General features: G+C 38.1%; 1 protein-coding gene across 1 annotated transcript in view; it reads left to right on the top strand.

Moving 5' to 3' along the window:
* Nos (Nitric oxide synthase) overlaps window positions 1–18,301 on the top strand; it is a gene marked incomplete in the record, with an annotated part of 155,723 nt that overhangs the window by 131,667 nt on the left and 5,755 nt on the right. Inside the window, 8 exon segments of the mRNA XM_072296611.1 lie at window positions 339–412; window positions 1,597–1,710; window positions 5,549–5,723; window positions 8,756–8,885; window positions 10,594–10,878; window positions 13,084–13,253; window positions 13,754–13,964; window positions 17,110–17,197. Of these exon segments, the coding sequence (XP_072152712.1) occupies window positions 339–412; window positions 1,597–1,710; window positions 5,549–5,723; window positions 8,756–8,885; window positions 10,594–10,878; window positions 13,084–13,253; window positions 13,754–13,964; window positions 17,110–17,197 (1,247 nt within the window).

Below are 18,301 nucleotides of genomic sequence, written 5' to 3'. Positions count from 1 at the left end.
CATTAAAACTCGATTTTGCGTATAAAATACGTAGGAACCGGTGTTGTATAACATTATTGTAAACAACGATAACAACCCCGTAGACACATCAATTCAACTAGAAAATAGCGAAAAATAAGGCCGGAGTTTGACCCCTTTGCCCTCCCGTAACTCAAAAACGGTTCCTATACTCATCTTGAAATTTTTTCCTGAGTTTCTGTTATTATATATTCCTACTTAATCCCTGATTCGATGGTCGAATCGAATACCGAAAAAGGGGCGAAAGTCAGCCCTTATTTTGGGAGGCTCTTTTGCCCTATGAGCGTAGCGTCTCTTAATTTTTGGTCTTCGTTTCGCAGGAATTTGCACATAATCTTTACGGCATCAAATTAGAAAATGGTAATTTAGCTAATGGACACTCCTCACCTTTAAGGTAAGTGATACAAGGATTCTTATTTTGAGGAATTGTTCACGTCTTGGCTTGTTTTGAAGCAAAAATTATCGCTTTCGAGGGAAATGTGATTGCTATTAATCATGAACTTGTAAGATTTTTACCCCTTCCACCGAGAGACAAAATTTTTCTTCTTTTTACTTTGGAGAAGGATTCATTCACTCTCAATCGTTCAATTTGCGACGGAGTATCCGATCCAGCACGGTAAAAAAAAATAAATAAATAAAAATAAATAAATAAATAAAAAATAAAAAAAAAACCTTATAACTAAGCCCATAGAGGAACAGCCGATTGACGTATGCGAATGTAAATTACCGGTGTAGTACTTAGGTGATTTTCATAAGAGTACCTTTTAGGTGTTTCCACAAATCGTCGTTTTTCGTATGAACGAAGAAGACTAAATTTCAAGGTTGCAAAATTTCCAATGTTTAAACTGTAACTTTACCGAGCGACTGTTGGGTTCTTCTAACTGAAAATTTCATTTTGATTATTCTTCCGATTATTTGCAAAAATTAGAAACATTTTGAAGGAAAATCGCACAGTTGCATTCTTGCCAAACAATATTGACTTTTCTGAGTCAATTTTGCAACATTGGAATAGAGTCGCGTTCCTTCGTCTTGGAGACGTAGCAGATCATGCCCTCAAGTAACACAGTGCAAAGAAAGCACATAAAGAATTTTGCAATTCAATGCAATAAAATTTCATAATTTTTATACCATTAGGTCAATAAATGCTTATTTTTAACAATAAATCATACGCTTTCCATATTTGCCAGAGATGTATGCACTTTTTGATGCAACGAAAATTGCAACTTATTGCAATTTTATTGCAATGGATTTCAATAAGAGGAGCCCTTTCAATTTGTGAATAGGCAACATAGACACCATTTTGTCCTAATACCGATCGCAATTAACTGCAATCTGCGCTACTTGGGGCTGAAAGGTATTTTTGAGGGATTTCTTGCAAAACCATAGTGCCAAGATTTTACTGATTTGTGACGGACCTATTGATTCATGATTTCTGTTTGTTCTTTCAGCAGTGTAGGTGGTTCCCCCACAGTTTCGTTTGCTCCCCACGTTTTGAATTTAAAGTAGGTACATGACATATTTCGATGTGTTCGTTTTGTCTTTACCTTAATATCATTTGTGTTATTTTTTCATCACCAGCTCAGCATCTTTTATCAAAGTAAACAGTCAATCAGATCAGCTGCTGGAAAAGAACGAATCTTTCCGAGCCTCTGTCACAGATGCTGATACATTCGGTCCGCTCAGTAATGTTAGGTAACCTCTCATTCCTAAATTCGTGCTTGTGTGTGCTTCATAGTTGTTTGTTTCTTCTTTATTTTCTTTTCCCGTTTTTTTTTTCTGGCTACAACGCAGAGAAGTGTTCTTCTACGTTTTTAGCTTTTAATCTTTCCCGCATTTGCATGCACTCCCGCGCGAGATTTAGGTAATATCCCGATTATTTCCCAAATCGCACAAATGAAATTGTATGTAGATGCAGCTTTACCGGTGGCCTGGAAAACTGGGAAGGTCAGAGAATCAGCGGCGACCAGGAATAGGCAGGAAATTCACAGGAAAAGTTAGGGAATTATGAGAGGTGCGTTTGGCAGAAGTTAGTGTAATTTAAAGGGAAGAAATTAAAATGGAGAGTTTTATCCGAATGTCAGGGGATCTAAAAATTTTGGATTCGCAGGGAATAACAAAAGTAGTCGGGGAAATTCGGGGAATTTGAAAATTAAGAAATTATGGCAACCCTTCAGATGACAATAAACTAGAAGAAACCCGTACCTATTTCGGTTGCCGTATTTCAAGATATCTGTGATAATTTTACTTTGCCGAGGGATCGGTCGGCCATGCAGGACCCAGATTCTTCAGCGCCTTCATTTTGCGAATTATACTACAAAGTACCCTGCGTGCAGCAATGATTATCGATTGAAAGATGTGAACTGGGTTTCTGAAGTACTTTAATATGAGACGCGAAGTTTTCAACTTCGCAAATCGCAATACTGACGCGTTTTTCTCATTTTGCCATTGATACATTTTCTATTCATCGAGTCATCGGTGGTCTTTCATAGACGTCAATAAAATAGACTTGCTGAAAAAATTGAACAAATCCTGGTTAATTTTTATTTTTACGAAATTTTTTCGACGAAAGAAATTTGGCCGGCACCTGTTGCTTACCCTGGTGTAGAGCGCATGCGTATCACAACAGTGGCGTGGCCTGCTTTGCGATATAGATCGATTGTTATGCCATTTAAACCTATGGATAAGGATCGATAAACAGGGTGTTCGCAGCGAACACCTTAACAATCGATTCTTTACCATAGGTTTAAAAGACAGAACAATCGATACATCACAATTCACGTTACGCCACTGTATCACAACAAATAAATGGCCCTGTCGTTAACTCCTGCAAGTGTTCTATCGCATCTTCTCCTTCTTCCTCGCCCTTGACTGTTTTCAAAGCAATTTTTTACTGTTGTGGACATGTATCGATCACTCTCTTTTGTTTGCCTCTTTTGCACAAAATATGATCTGAATTTTCTTTTAATTTAAATCTGATTTGCTGAAATGTGATATCGATGGTGAAACTCGAATACCACGTCCCTCGATTTGAAATGCTGGAGATTTCTCACTATGTTACATCCCTTAATTGGCCAGTTGCGCTGGTCACAGAATCGTGTTTTGATGCTTGATTCTTGTAGATTAGCTAATAATAATAAGATCTGTCCAAACAGCAACTTTCTACGTTGAATATTAACGGACATATCGCGCCTTGAAAAACTCAATTTTTGACGTCATCCACCGCGGTAATACATACCATGCTATGCACAACCGCGGTGGATGACGTCAAAAACACGACTTTTTAAAGGACGATATCTCGGTTAATATTCAACGTAGAAAGTTGCTGTTTGGACAGATCTTATTATTTTTAGCTAATCTACAAGAATGCATCAAAACACGATTCTGTGACCAGCGCAACTGGCCATTGAAAAACTGATCAAATTAATTTTTGAAAAGTTCCGTGATTCTCTGTTCGAACCATCCTCTGGATATCCCCGAGGAGAAAAATTTGGCTTGTTTCCAATGAATAAAATTCAATAAGACCAGGAATTGTGAAACGTCGTAAATGAGAATCCAGACAGATACGTGGGCTTCTTGATGAGCCATCAGCATGTACTAATTTGAACTCACGCTCGCTAGATTATGTAGCACCCAGTCACTTTCCAATTCTTTTTTCACCGCCATTTATTATTCCAATCTTCCCTTTCTCTTTTTTGCTCACCTATTCTCCTAATAGACCACTGGACAAGGTACGAATTAAAGGATTCTGATACATGTTTCCAAATCAAAATTTCACGCAAAACACGATTCGCGCAACGAAAATGACTGAAACCAACTCCTAACGAAGATATTACCGTTTTTATTTCACATTGGTTACAAGGGATTTGAACTGCCCGCTCACAAGAAACTCAAAGCTCTACGTGAGTTAAATCGCGCACTACAACGGTTTCAGCAATCTTTTCAATCGAGCAATGTTCATTTCCCACCATGTGTTGTTCAAACTATAAGCAATTTGCTATAGCTGAGCCAAAGCGTCAAGATTGAGGCTGCCAGATTTTTATATCGCAGAGACTGTCATGATAAACGTTTAGCGCGCGATGTGAATCACGTAGAGCATTGAGTTTTCATGAGCGGGTGGTTTGAATTCACGCATCAAGAATTATTGAATACCTATCTTCGTAAGGAGTTGATTTCGGTAATTTTCGTTGTGCGCATCGTGTTCTACGTGAAATTATGGTTACGAAGCATGTATCAGAATGCTGAAATTCGTACCTTGTCTAGTGGTCCATTTGCAAAATAGTTGTCGTGTAAACAAGGTAATTCATGGAAGTGTGTTTTTGAAATTCAAAGAAATTAACTTGATGATAACATTTGTTTAGGCCTAGGTAATGCAAAATCCACAAATTAAACTGTTTCACCAAATTAATATTCTATGCCGTGCGCTATCAAAGTGCAGTCATTATCAAACGTGAAAAATATTTCCTCAGAAAGTTTGCAGTTGCTCATATTTCTTAGATACACGCCGCAAATGAAAATTAATTAAAAAGATACGAAGGTTAGGCAGAAGTTGTGAATTGCTCTTTCATTGATCATTGCTCAAGTGCTACCACACAAAATTCCATGATCGTTTGATCCGAAGTTTATTTTTTTAGGGAGGCACAAAATTTTTTCTGAGCCTTTTGAATGTATAGCCTTACTTTGATAACAATTAAAAAGCTTTGAACGTAATTATCTAGGAAAACCGTTTTGCCACTCACACCGTTTCTTCGCCCAGAAACCTCATATGTTGTCAATACTAAAATGAGCATAAACCAACGAAACATACGGTGCCGGGACTACTCACCCACAGTCTTTCCGCCTGAAGGACTATCCACCCACAAATTTTCACCGAGGACTTTTTAACTCACGTATATTCACCCACAACCCTTTTAACCTACGTGTTTTTCCCCTACAAGCGTTTTCATCAAATTGCAAAAGTTAGAATTGAGCTCAGCTCTCGCAATCACGTCTGAATAACTGAACAGCGGAGTTAGAAGTCAAGTTCGCCTTCAAATCGATGGATACAATTTGAGCGGCTCAGGGGTTGAAATAGTTGTATCGCGAATTTTAGTCTGGCATGATGCCCAAAGGACGAGTGACTTTCGTTACAATCGGCAAGTTTTCAATGACCATTGCGGCGGAATGTCTGGTAAATTTTACTCTATTCCACCCGTACAAAAAAATGTTGATAGCGACATTGAGGATAAGGCAAAAGATAGAACACAAAACCTGTTAAAAATAAGTTTCAGAGGCAGCACTATTTTTTAACATGAGTTTCTCACAAGTTTTCCACAAGTTTTTTTACGTGTTAAACTCTGGGAATGATTCCAAATTTGTCAACTAGAATCTTTTTTTAAGAGTTTTCTACGAGTTCTCTATGTGTTGTGCATCTTAATTTCAAAACTTTTTAGAATTTTTTTACAAGTTTTTTAAAAACCGTTGCTACTAGCAACCCTCCCTTCTAAGTACACCTGATGTCATTTATGACAGAGCGTATGTCTCGTTTTTCTAGGTTCGCAGTCTTTGCTTTGGGCTCAAGTGCGTATCCAAACTTCTGCGCATTCGGGGCCTACGTAGACAACCTCCTGGGTGAACTGGGAGGAGAGCGACTACTTAAACTGACGTACGGCGATGAGATGTGCGGACAGGAACAGGCGTTCAGAAATTGGGCACCTGAAGTGTTTAGCGTAAGTAGGTAATAGATAAGAATAAACAAATATTTCCGTAGCGAGCCATGCTAAAGTAGTATCGTAGTTAATCCTGTAAATTGTGTACGTTTGATGGGTGCTTGCAGCATGACTCAAGGTTAGTAACCCAGTGAATCCAAAGTACTTCACCGACACTTGTCATCAACCTTTTCAAATGACTACTTCTCTTTTAGTTATACCCAAGTAGCTGTGATCGCGATAAATAGGGATTTTATCGGTTGGTTATTGCGATTATATCGGTGGCAATATATCGAGATATTATCGCATTAAAAATTGCGATGTATGGCGATTAAATCGCTACACATTGCAATTTTTGGTTCGATAAAATCGAGATTAAATCGCCATTCATCGCGATTTTTATTTCGAGAATATTGCGATAAATTGGACTGCATTTTGCAATTTGGAACTATAAATTCTGGCTCATATGAAAAAAACACTTGTGTGCATTTGGAAACTAATGGCACATGCGTTGTTTTTAAACCGGGCCAGAATTTACAGTTCCAAATTGCAAAATGCAGCCCAATTGTCGGACGATAAAAGTGCGATTTTATCGCGATCAGATCGAGGATATTCGCTCAGATGTTGATAATCCTTACGATTTTATCGCCGATAAAATCGGAATGTACAGCGATTAGCGATTTTTCCGTTGAGAACTGCTACTTGGGCAACTGGTTAATATTCCTCATTGCGAAGCTTCCTTAGAAGCACAGTACAAGGAAAATATTGAATTTAGGTGGACGTATTTCTGCTGAACGGAACCCAATACAGGTGGGAAAGAAGGGGTGTGCTTGTTAGTCGAGAGCCGTAGAATGAAAGGGAAAAGCGCCAGTGACGTCAGCATCGACGAAGCCGCCGCCACGTGGGCGTCTTTAACTCATGAGCCCTGTCCACAACGCTCTTGTCACATGCCCACGGCTCATGAGTGCCGCATACCTATAATTTTCGCTTAGTTCCGATCGGTAGAATGTAAAATCCCGTTTTTCCATTTCTCCGAAGGGAACCTCGCCCATACTTGTACATTTTTTCTTATGCAGCTTTTTAGAGCACACCTCATCTTCCTCAATCGTACAGCAGAAATACGTCCAAATGGCAGTTCTATGCAGTAAAATTGCGATATTTTTACATAATTTGTTTAATGACTGCCGGTTTTAAACAATCAGTGACATGAGTTCCGTGTGTCAGTAAGACAGGCAATTGTGAGTAAAGAGGGAGCGTCTTCAATTTGGAGCAACTTGCACATCCGCGGAACACGAATTGTTGCATCAAGAGCCAGGGCTTCACGATCAACTCAGGCTAGTCTTTGTGAGGCGGGAGCGCCTTCAATTTTTTAATATGCAACACACACATCCAAGACACCGAGATAAGAGCAAACTTTAAAAACTCGTGAATGTTTATTGAAAGTTTCTGAAAGAAATCAGAGAAAATCCACTAACATGACATGTAAATTTTGTTTTAATAGTTAGAGGTTTAGTAAAAATCTTACAAAATATTCTTCAGAAATGTTCCGTTAGCGTATGGATTGCATTTAAAATTAAGTAAGTTTAAGACTTTTGACCAGTCACTTCGCGGACTGGCTACCCAATTGAACGTATGTGTATGCTGAAAGGAACTATGTGCATAGGGATTCTGTGTAATATAGTTCCTTTTAGCATGAATTTGTCCAATTTATGGACTGGGTAAGAACATCCACTAACCCACGGACGGGGCAAAAAAGTTGCCGAGGCTGAGAAATTTTGCAAACGGGGTATATATCGTATCCGTCGTGTAATCGGTGAATTGTTTTTACAAACATGTACACCAGTACTGCCGTGCTAAGGAAAAACTTCGTATGAGCCTTCAGGAGTTGCCGAATTTCACCTTATAAAATATTAATTTTTGTGGAAAATCGTATGTATTTTAAATTGAGATTTCCTCATGCTTTAGATCAAATTTTAAATGATTTTCACTGAACATTGGAAGAAAAATATCCATAAGTTTCCTTAAAAATTCATATTTTATTGAAGGAATTTGGCAACGCATGAGGGCTGATGCGGCGTTTTTCCTTAGCACGGCAGAGTAATGCTGAACTGTACGTATTTATGCTAAAAGGAACTGTGTGCATAGAGATTGCGTTACATATTTCCTTTCAGCATAAATACGTCCAATTTCTTGTCCATTACGTATCTAAAGTATACCTCGTGAAATCGCCAAAATGCTGAATTCGACAGCAAACTATAAGAAAAGAGCGGGCTCGCAAGACCTTCAACTCAAAATGTAAAATAGGTACACTTTTCTAGCAGGTTATAATGGGACACACGTGAAGACATTGAAAATTTACGAAAATACAGACCTTAAAGTTAGTGTGCCTTCTGTTTGTTTGTTTGATATGCAATATGAGCGAAGGTCATGAAGAGGATTGTCCTAAAAAGTTAACCCTTCTCCCCTTCACTGGCCGAGACTTTCGAGCAATGTTCCTTTTTCTTTCTTTTTTCCTGACTGATATTGACCAGACAAGGAAAGTCTCGTTTTTTCCGCAGGTCTCATATTTACCCCTCAAATAAAGAAAAAAAAATAGAAAAATCGCACACATCTTGCCACAGATTTTAATAGCTTAAGTTGGATAAACGAGGTGTTTACTGTTTTGTTGTGCATGAGAAGATGTTCTCTATACTTTAAGCTGACGGCAGGATAATTTTCTTTCTTTCCAAATGAGCAAAATTGCAGCTAAAAGTCCCATTTCTTCTGCTTAAAAAATTATTTTTCGTTGTCAGAAATATTGTTCTTTTTCTTAAAAAAAAAGAAAAAAAAAAGTGAAAAGTTTAAGTGAAACGAGTCTTCAGAAGTACCTAGCAAAACAGCAAGATGCACAGGCTATATCAATTATAAAGCGTTCGGAACATTTCAAAGGAACAGTGCACTGTGCCATGTACTTATGTTTTTCAATTACGACTTTCGCCACGTCTTCCTTATAGATGCCTTGATTCTAAAACAGGGAAAACAAATGTACCTAAATGAGTATTTTTCCATTGCAGTTAGCTTGTGAAACATTTTGTTTGGAGGAGGATGAAGCGCTGGCGGAAGTCAAGCAGGCTCTTTGTGGCGAATCACTTTCTCCAGACACTGTTAGATTTGTCAATGCTAAAGAAGATTCTTTAGATTCAGGTAATTGTAAATATCTTATTCTACACATAGGTGGCTCTCTCGGAAATTTTTGTGACAGAGACTTGGAGAGGAAGGGGGTGGCAAATCTCATCTCTGTCCCCCTTCGAACCCCTTAAAATCGACGATTATATCAATCTCTCGGTGCTAGAAATGAGGGGCTTGGAGAGGACAAGGTGCATAAGTGCGGTTTTCAAAAAAATTGAGATATTAGTGATTTCAACTAAATTTAGGTTTGAAATAAATTTTGTGAAAAATCCACTGGTAAAATCCAATTTTTAAGCATCAAAATGTGAGTTTGAATCGTCTTTCCGCCATGAGGCTTCATTTAAGTTAGAAAACTTAGACATGTTTTTCTCGAAATAGCAAAAACTGCACTTATACGCCTTGCCCTCCAAGCCCCTTAAATGTTCTAGAGGTTTGCAGAGCAACAATTCATATCTGAGAGATAACTCCGAAGTATAAATGAAGAATTGAAGGCACTCTGTCATTTTGGATCCTCGCAGTAAGTAAAGCCCGCTGAATGAAACAAGCCTATCAAAGAAATTACACATGAAATTGTCCACTGAAATTGCAAATTTTGATTTTATTTCTTCAAATTATGAATTGCATGGGGTGCCGCTTGAAGGAAATTTTACGAGAAAATCAATGAAACCACTCCTAAAATGTCTACCTTCCGTATTATTATCGATTTGAGTTTTAAATTTGTCCACATTTTGTATGACTCCTCTCGTTGACTAACTTCACTGAGCGCCGCTAGTGAGGCAGTTGAGGAGTAAAAGCGCCTTCACCTCAGTGCGTATGCAACACGGACATCCAGGCGTTACGATGAAATTCATTGAATATTCGTCGCATGTGACAAAAACTAGCTTCGATTGTTTCTCTTAAACTTTAACTTCCAGCGTTGCGTTTTGTGACGATGAAGTAAATCACTACTATTTTTTATTGCTACATTATCAATTTTCCAAGAAATACATTACTTTATTTATTACAAATTTGCCGGCCTTCGAAATTGCAAAAAAATTAGATATCTGAGCATGATATGTGGAGATTTTTAAACCTACTTTAATAAGTCGTCCTTTGTTTGGACTTTTTGTTTTCCTGCCGTTTGTGAAAACTATAAAATTTTGACGTTCAATCGCGATATTTTCACAGAACAATCTTGATGAATTGCACGGAATTCGGACCAAAAACGAGGACCATTCGTTTTTAAAAAAATGAAATGCGACAGGAAATCTGTAACATCACAAGCCTAAATACACGTACATGTACCTCCGATTTCCTAAAACTATAGGCAGCACAGTAAAGTCTGGTAAACATATATAAATGTATTAGTGGAAATTATTTTTGTACTGACTTTTCCCACCAGCGGGTCGATTATTGAAATCGATAGACAAAGGTATAGACAAAGAAGACAAGAGGGACATGAAGGGATCCTATTGGTGGAAGTGGGTAGTTGCAATGGACATAGATTGGAATGTAGGTAATGGACTAACTAACGGCAACCCACGAGAGACCCGCTAGTCCATCATTTTCTCCCTTAGTCGCCATAGGAACCATCCATTTCAACCAATAGAATAGCTCCATACTCCCTATGTCTTCTTTGTCTATCAATGTCAATAATCAGCCCGCCAAAATAAGGTCTCCGTTTAGTCATAGTTAAGAATCGTTGATAATTTTCAACAAGCTCTGCTGTCACCTTTTGTTCCAGCTCTATCTAGTTATCACAATCGAACTGTGGTTAAATGTCCGCTGGTTAAACGGATCAACCTCCACGGTTCTGAATCGGAAAAGAAAACATTCCTCTTAGAAATTCAAACGAACGGAAGTGTGAAGTATGAACCAGGCGACCACATAGGCGTGCTACCGAGCAATAGGCCAGAAATAGTGAACGGCATTATTAAGCGTTTGAAGGAGGAGACAAGCAATGATAATTCTCTCGATGCCGACCAACCGATCGAGGTGCAAATATTGAAAGAAAAACATACATCATCAGGTAAGACACAATAAAGCGGAAATAAAATATTACGAATAATGTAATAGTACTTCAATCGGACGTATTTCTGCTAAACGGAACTATGGACGAGTGGGAAAGATGGGGTGTGCTCTAGAAAGCTGGATAAGAAACAATGTAAAAGTGGGCGTGATTCCCTTTAGGGAAATGGAACAACGAGATTTTACACTCTACCAAACGGAACTTAGCGCCAACTGTATGAGGCACCAATGAGCCGTGGGCATGGCAAAAGAGCATTGTGGACAGGGCTCATGAGTTAATGCGGAGGACGGACGATCGCGGCGGCGGCTTCGTCGCCGTTGACGTCACTGGCGCTTTATGATTCCCATTCATTCTTACGGCCCTCGACTAACGAGCATACCCCTTCTTTCCCACTCAGTAGTCTTGAAGCAAAAAAAAGTGCGACAAATATGTTCCCAAAAACTGTTTACAGGGGGTCAGTCTATGGCACGTGTGGACTTAAAACCGCGAAAAATCAAAATCTGGGCTGATCTTAATTTCGAGACATCGCAATTTGAAATTTTTACCGTAAATGCAAGTTTTCTACTGACTTTGATCCTCTTTCTTGTTTATTTGTAATCGGTGTTAATCGGTTCACGTTTTTTTATTCATTCGATTCATTTCTATCGAATACGTATATCCTCTCATAACACGCAGACTACCTATCATACTCGTTTTTTCAACTGAACAATACGCCTTCAGCTGCGTCCGCAGCAATTGTTGTTACGAATATGTTGTGCGTGCTGATTTCAGCGCATTACATACTCGACTCTCTGAAGGCGTTTTATTTGCGCAAGTAGAGCACCCTGTCGGAGACAACAGAAGTGAGATGGGATGAATCGCTCAATCCCTACTTCGTTGTCCTCCGACAGATCGCGCTACTTGCGCAAATAAAACGCCTTCAGAGAGTCGAGTATGTAATGCGCTGAAATCAGCACGCACAACATATTCGTAACAACAATTGCTGCGGACGCAGATGAAGGCGAATTGGTCAATTAAAAAAAACGAGTATGATGGTAGTCTGCATATAACGAGAGGATATACGTATTCGATAGACATGAATCGAACGAATAAAAAAACGTGAAGTGATCAACACCGATTACAAATAAACAAAAAAGAGGATCAAAATCGGTAGAAAACTTGCATTTTCTGTGAAAACTTCAAATAGCGATGTCGTGAAATTAGGATCAGCCCAGATTTTTATTTTTCGCGATTTTAAGTCCACATGTGCCATAGACTGACCCCATGTAAACAGTTTTTGGGAACATTTTTGTCGCAGTTTTTTTTTTTTTGGGGCTGCTTCAAGACCACTGTGCCCAGTGCCCACCTGTCTGGCTTCGTTGTGCACAAATACCTACGTCCAATAATATCGATATTAAGGCTTTACAAAAGGAGAATTCGTCAACAATTTTCTGGTAGGTAATAATTGAGATCACCTCCTCTATAAATTATAAGAAATTTAAAACTAAAGTGGCTTATTTCAGCTTGAAGAGACACTGCACAAGAGCCCACTCAGCATAAAATATTGAAATATCTAATTTTTTAAGTTAATGCAATAAAAATACAATTTTATACACCATTTGAGGGGCTTGAAGGACAATGCGCAAAAGTGTAGTTTTTGAAAAAATTGAGATATTCATAAGCTCGACTAAATCTAGTTTGAAAGTATGTTTTGTGAAAAATTCACAATTAAAATCCAACTTTAAAGCATCAAAAAGTGATTTGAAATTTTCTTTCCGCCACAAGGCTCCATGTAAATTTGGAACTTCAAACACGCATTTCTTGATGTAGCAAAAACTGCACTTATAAGCCTTGTACTCCAAGCCCCTCCTTTGTTCAATAAATACCGACTTTACATGATAAATAAAAATGAGCTCCATGTGTGAGAGTGGTAGTCAATGTGAAATGCAATGAAAAATTGCACCCAATTTCAATTTTATTGCGATCAATTTTGTCAGTAAGGAGAGCCCCTTCAATTAGTGAGTAGACAACACACACACTTTCCCTCACAGACGCACACCACTTTCATACGGTAGGTATAATTTTACCATGTAAATGCAATTTATTGCAACCTGTATTACATGGGGGGAATATAAACTGACACCAATCAATGGCTGACTTAAATCATAAGTGTTTCATTTCCACAAGCTTGTGCATCTTGCATTTTGATGAATCTTTATGTTGCAGGATTCGATACTACGTGGGAAGCCCATCCAAAGTTGCCACGGTGTTCTTTGAGAGAGCTACTTCATAGATTCCTTGATATTACAACACCACCATCGCCCAACCTCCTCCATGTCTTAGCTAATTATTGTTCCGACGAAAACGATAGAAACACTCTGGAACTGTTGGCCACGGTAATCTCAATGTATTCTTGATATCTGACCTAAGTAAAGACGCTTTCGTTACAGTCTTCCTGAGCCTAATTATAACATTTTTTAACGGAAAAATCGCGATATTTTTAAATTAAGTTGCGATTTTATTACGATTTTTTGGCAATAAAATCGCTAGAATCATCAACATTAATATCTTCGATCTTGATGCTGTTTCATAAAATCGCGCTCGATAAAATCGAAATTTTATATCATCGCGATTTTTTGTTCGACAATATTGCGATAAATCGTCGTCGATAAAATCGCGATATTATTGCAAATTTATTTGATGAAATTCTTCGAAATGGTACATCATCAATGGCTCAAAAAGTTTGTTGATTATCTTTGATTCGTGTGCGGACAGGATGAACCATTGTTTTGTTCTTGTCACTCCAATGTTCAAGGAATAATTACTACAGTAGTTATGTAATACATTTTTCAAAAGATACAGGTTTTTTTTGCAATATTGGCTCTCTTTCTTTCAGGACAGCGGAGCTTATGAAGATTGGAGGCATTGGAGGTTCCCACATTTACTTGAAGTCTTAGAGGAATTTCCATCCGCAAAACCACCGCCTGCTCTATTAGTTTGTCATTTAACACCTTTGCAGCCTCGTTTTTATTCAATATCCTCGTCACCTGTTGTCTTCCCCAATCAAGTTCATCTCACAGTGGCAATAGTTACTTATAGAACGCAAGGTTTGTATTCATAGTTTTGGTCTCTTTTCACAGTGAGTAGGAAGGAGGGGAAAAGAAGACAGACAAAACAGAAAAATTATCGTGCATTTTCAGTGAAAAATAATTGAATTTCACTTTTTTTTCTGATGGATATGTTATGTCCTTCTAACGTATATATTTGTCGAAGGTAAATAGTCAAATCAGGCATTTTGTCAAATGCCTAAGCCGGTGGTCAAATTTTGACAGTTTACGGAATTCTGTAAATTTGTGGCGAGGAGTTCACGGGTTTTCAATATTTTGGGAGGAATAACTCTTTAAATCCAAGAACTCTCCATGTTCCTTCCTTTTTTCATGCCTTTAGTGCATTTAAATGTTAAAATTTTAGCAAATTTACGTTTTATGACGTGCTGAAAATCTCATGATAAAAGTGCATTTAGGATCTTAAAATCGTTTAAAATACTATTGTATGCTGCATATTTTTACAAAGAATTCTTTCTTACATGAGCAACGAATTATTTTATCTAAAATTAGGGTAAAAAATCAAAATTTCAATCTAAGTAAGAATATTTGACTATTTGCCGAGGCATTTGACAAAATGCCTGATTTGACTATTTGCCTTCGACAGATATATTGTGTCCTTCTAAGTACGTATATATACATACAGGGTGGCTAGCAAAATTTTATTTTATCATTCCCTGGCTTTTCCTTGACTTCTAATGAAATTTCCTGACTTGATAAGTCGTCGGAAACACCACTTCAGAGCGCCACCCGGTTGGCACAACAACGCGATCAGCTGCCGTCGCGAACTCGCTTTTCACGTGGAACCCGGCTCCTCAAAAAATTCCCTGATCTTGACGAAATTCCCTGACTATTTCCTGATTTTTCCCCATCGAGTTTTAGTCTCTGAACGGAGCACTAGACAAGGTACGAATTTAAACAATCTGATACATGTTTCTTAACAAGAATTTCGCGTAGAACACGATTCACACAACGAAAATTATTGAAACTGACTCCTAACGAAGATATATTAACGTTTTTATTTCACATTGGTTACGAGGAATTTGAACTGCCCGCTCACAAGAAACTCAAAGCTCTACGTGAGTCAAATCGGCACTACAACGGTTTCAGCAAGCTTCTCAACCGAGCAATGTTCATTTCCCACCATGCGTTTTTCAAAGTGTAAGTAATTTCCTATAGCTGAGCCAAAAGCGTCAAGATTGAGGTTGCCAGATTTTTTTATCGCAGAGACGTTCATGATAACGTTTAGCGCGCGATGTGAATCACGTAGAGCATTGAGTTTGCATAAGCGGGTGGTTTCAATTCCCGCACCAAGAATCATTAAATATCTTCGTAAGGAGTCAATTTCGGTGATTTACGTTGTGCGCATCGTGTTTTATGTGAAATTTTGGTGAAGAAATATGTATCAGAATGCTGAAACCTGTACCTTGTCTAGTGGTCCATTTCCCTGTTTTCCGGTCGCTAGCCACCCTGTACCGCGGTAAAGACGCGATTTCTATACAGTGATTTTTGAAAATTACGCGTCGCTTACCTCAATATCCCCGCAAAAACGCAAATTTTTCAGCGGTCGATTAAAATAAAAAAAGATCAAAAATTTTCACCCCATCGCGAAAATCATGCGATTTTCACATAGATGCGATGCAGGCTTAATGTTCATGAACGTCCGTACCTTGAGATGGGCTAAAAGCTATCGACGGTGCAAGTCGGCAATCACATAACTCGTTTGCGGTGTCTGAAAATCTCCGCCTCGTAAAGGAGAATAAATTGACATCATTCCTTGAAGTTTATGCGCAGAATTTTCTTCACACAGAGAAGAAAAATCACGGCAGTTTTAAAGAATTTCCGTTGAGTAGTTTTCCGTCTTAAAAATAAAGTATGACAGGAAGTCTGCGACGTCGCAAACCGAGTTATGTGATTGCAGACTTACACCGTCGCTATGTTTTTCCTTCAATTTCGCGTGATACCACAAACCTACTCCGGAGTTGGAATAAATGCTCACTTGGATTCCACCCATTAAAAAATCATAAATTACGCGCATTTTATCTCAATATTGGGAGAGGTGCGCGATATCTCCCCCGGATTCATCGAATCCTCATAAATAGCGAGCTTTTCATCTCGATATCGCGGTGAAGACGCGATTTTTCCGGTGATTTTACATAAAATCTCAGAAAGTACGTGGCAATCGCGGCAAATAAGCTGTTTTGTCAAGTCATTGAAAATTACGCGTAGTTTACCCAATATCTCGGAAAAACGCAAGATTTTCAACGGTTGATCAAAATATTAAGAAGTGTTCACCTCCTCGCGAAAATTACGCGATTTTCGAGTGGATATGAGCTCAATATTTATAAACGTCCGTAACTTGAGATAGGCTAAAAGCAATGATTTTCCTTCAATTTCGCATGATACCACAAACCTACACCGGAGTTCGAATAGTTGCTTACTTGGATTTCACCTCTTAAAAAGTCAAAAATTACACGAATTTCATCTCAATATCGCGAGAGGTACACGATCTCTCCTCCAAATTCATCGAATCCTCAGAAATTACATTTATTAAGTATTTCATCTCGGTATCGCCAGGGTGGCTGGCAAAATTTCATTATTATTATCATATGGATACGGCACGGAACAGCACTTAGTTATATTTCAATAAATAAATATACAAAATATATTTAATAAACATTAGTAAGTAGAGGGATAGAAGAATATATTTAATAATATTTAAGTGCTGTACTGTCTTTTTTTTGGTTTTTTAGTTATTACTATCTGATGTAATATTGTCTCATCCTATAGCTTTTAAAAAAACTTTGTAAGGGCCCGTCAGCAAGCTGACCAAAGACTGTTCATTACATAACTTGATTGATTATCGGATTTGCAAGACAACATGGTAAAAATACTTTTATGAGATGCTTTAGAGAGAAAACTGCAGTAAAAACAAATCAAATGCTCCTTTTCTTGCAGAACACTAAAAAGCCAAGAAAAAAAGAAGAAATCGCTGAGTTGGTACATTAACAATTTTTGACGTGTAACACTAAAGCACTACAAGAGCACCAGAAAGTACTTCAAAAAGTTAGTTAAAAAGATCTTACAAATTTCCCATGAAATAGTATAAAAAATATGGTAATATTTTTTTTAACAAAAACTTTTACAGGTGGAAAAGGACCAGAACATTACGGTGTTTGTTCCAATTACTTGAAAGATATTCAACTAAATGACGATGTTTACATATTCGTCCGTAGGTAAGCTCCTTGTTTCTCTTGGTCAAAATAGTTTTTCCCAACTGATTGTTTTCTCGTGTCTTTTCATTTACTTTAAGATACTTCATCATTCCTCAGAGAATTTGCCGATTATAGGACATTTCGTCAACGATTTTGTCCGCGCACCTGTTTTTTCTGGTAGTTTGCGTCCACGCGCTTTTTCGGCAAATTATGCTAAACGTTATTGAATACGGATGCTAGGACTTAGTAAGTTTTTGGACTACCGCTCTCCTTTTGTGTCACAGTATCTTGATTTATTTTGCGAGGGAAGCTCCGTATTCTTAAAGAATGCCTGCCATTCTTAATTTGTTAGAGCGCTTTCAATTTCGTATGATACTGTGCAACACCTCTGATGTGAAATAGTTGTTTGAGGCGCCGCGCCGTGGCACGCTGCGGCGCGGTGGGCGGCCGGCTAGCGCGCATTGGCGCCTACAAACCTAAGGGGATACTTCAAGCATTGCGCAATGCGTGAAGTATCCACTTAGGTTTGTAGGCGCCAGTGCGCGTTCGCGCTGGCAGCACGCCGCGCGCCGTTCCGCTCTGTGTTAGGCTGTAGTATTTAAACTCGCGGAGTCAGCGATTTTCAACTCATGATTTTGAAATGTTTGCACACTCTGCATGGATTATTCTCATTTAAATTGACGGAAAAGATAAGTATAAAAGGAAAATATAAACGTGTGTTTTGTAAATATTAAGGTGGTTCCGTGTCGAATTTAATGATTTCCAAAGCACTTCGATTTTTTCTTTTATACTTTGTGTTTTTACTGTGCTGCAGCGTGGTGTACGCGCAACTATCCGCTCAAAATTGGACGTATTTGACTCTAAAAGATCGATGTACAAATGGTTTAAAACTAAAGATTGCGTGCTTCTTGATTTTTTCCTCTCCTCCTTTCATTTTTATGTAGTTTCTTTCAATTCAACTACGACTCATTGAGATTGATATCGATGCCATCGCTTGGAAAAGGTTTTACAAATATTTGCCACGTTTTAAAAATGTGAATGCTTTTAAAATGAAGTAATATTTTCATTAAAAAAATAAAAAGAAAGCGATGTACAAGGTATATTTTATATCGACAATTTTAAGGA

This window comes from Bemisia tabaci, chromosome 2 (genome assembly GCF_918797505.1).
Source record: "Bemisia tabaci chromosome 2, PGI_BMITA_v3".
NCBI classification, from domain to species: Eukaryota; Metazoa; Arthropoda; class Insecta; order Hemiptera; family Aleyrodidae; genus Bemisia; species Bemisia tabaci.
Note: the sequence above shows the minus strand (reverse complement) of the source record. Positions and strands in the feature narration are given on the sequence as shown.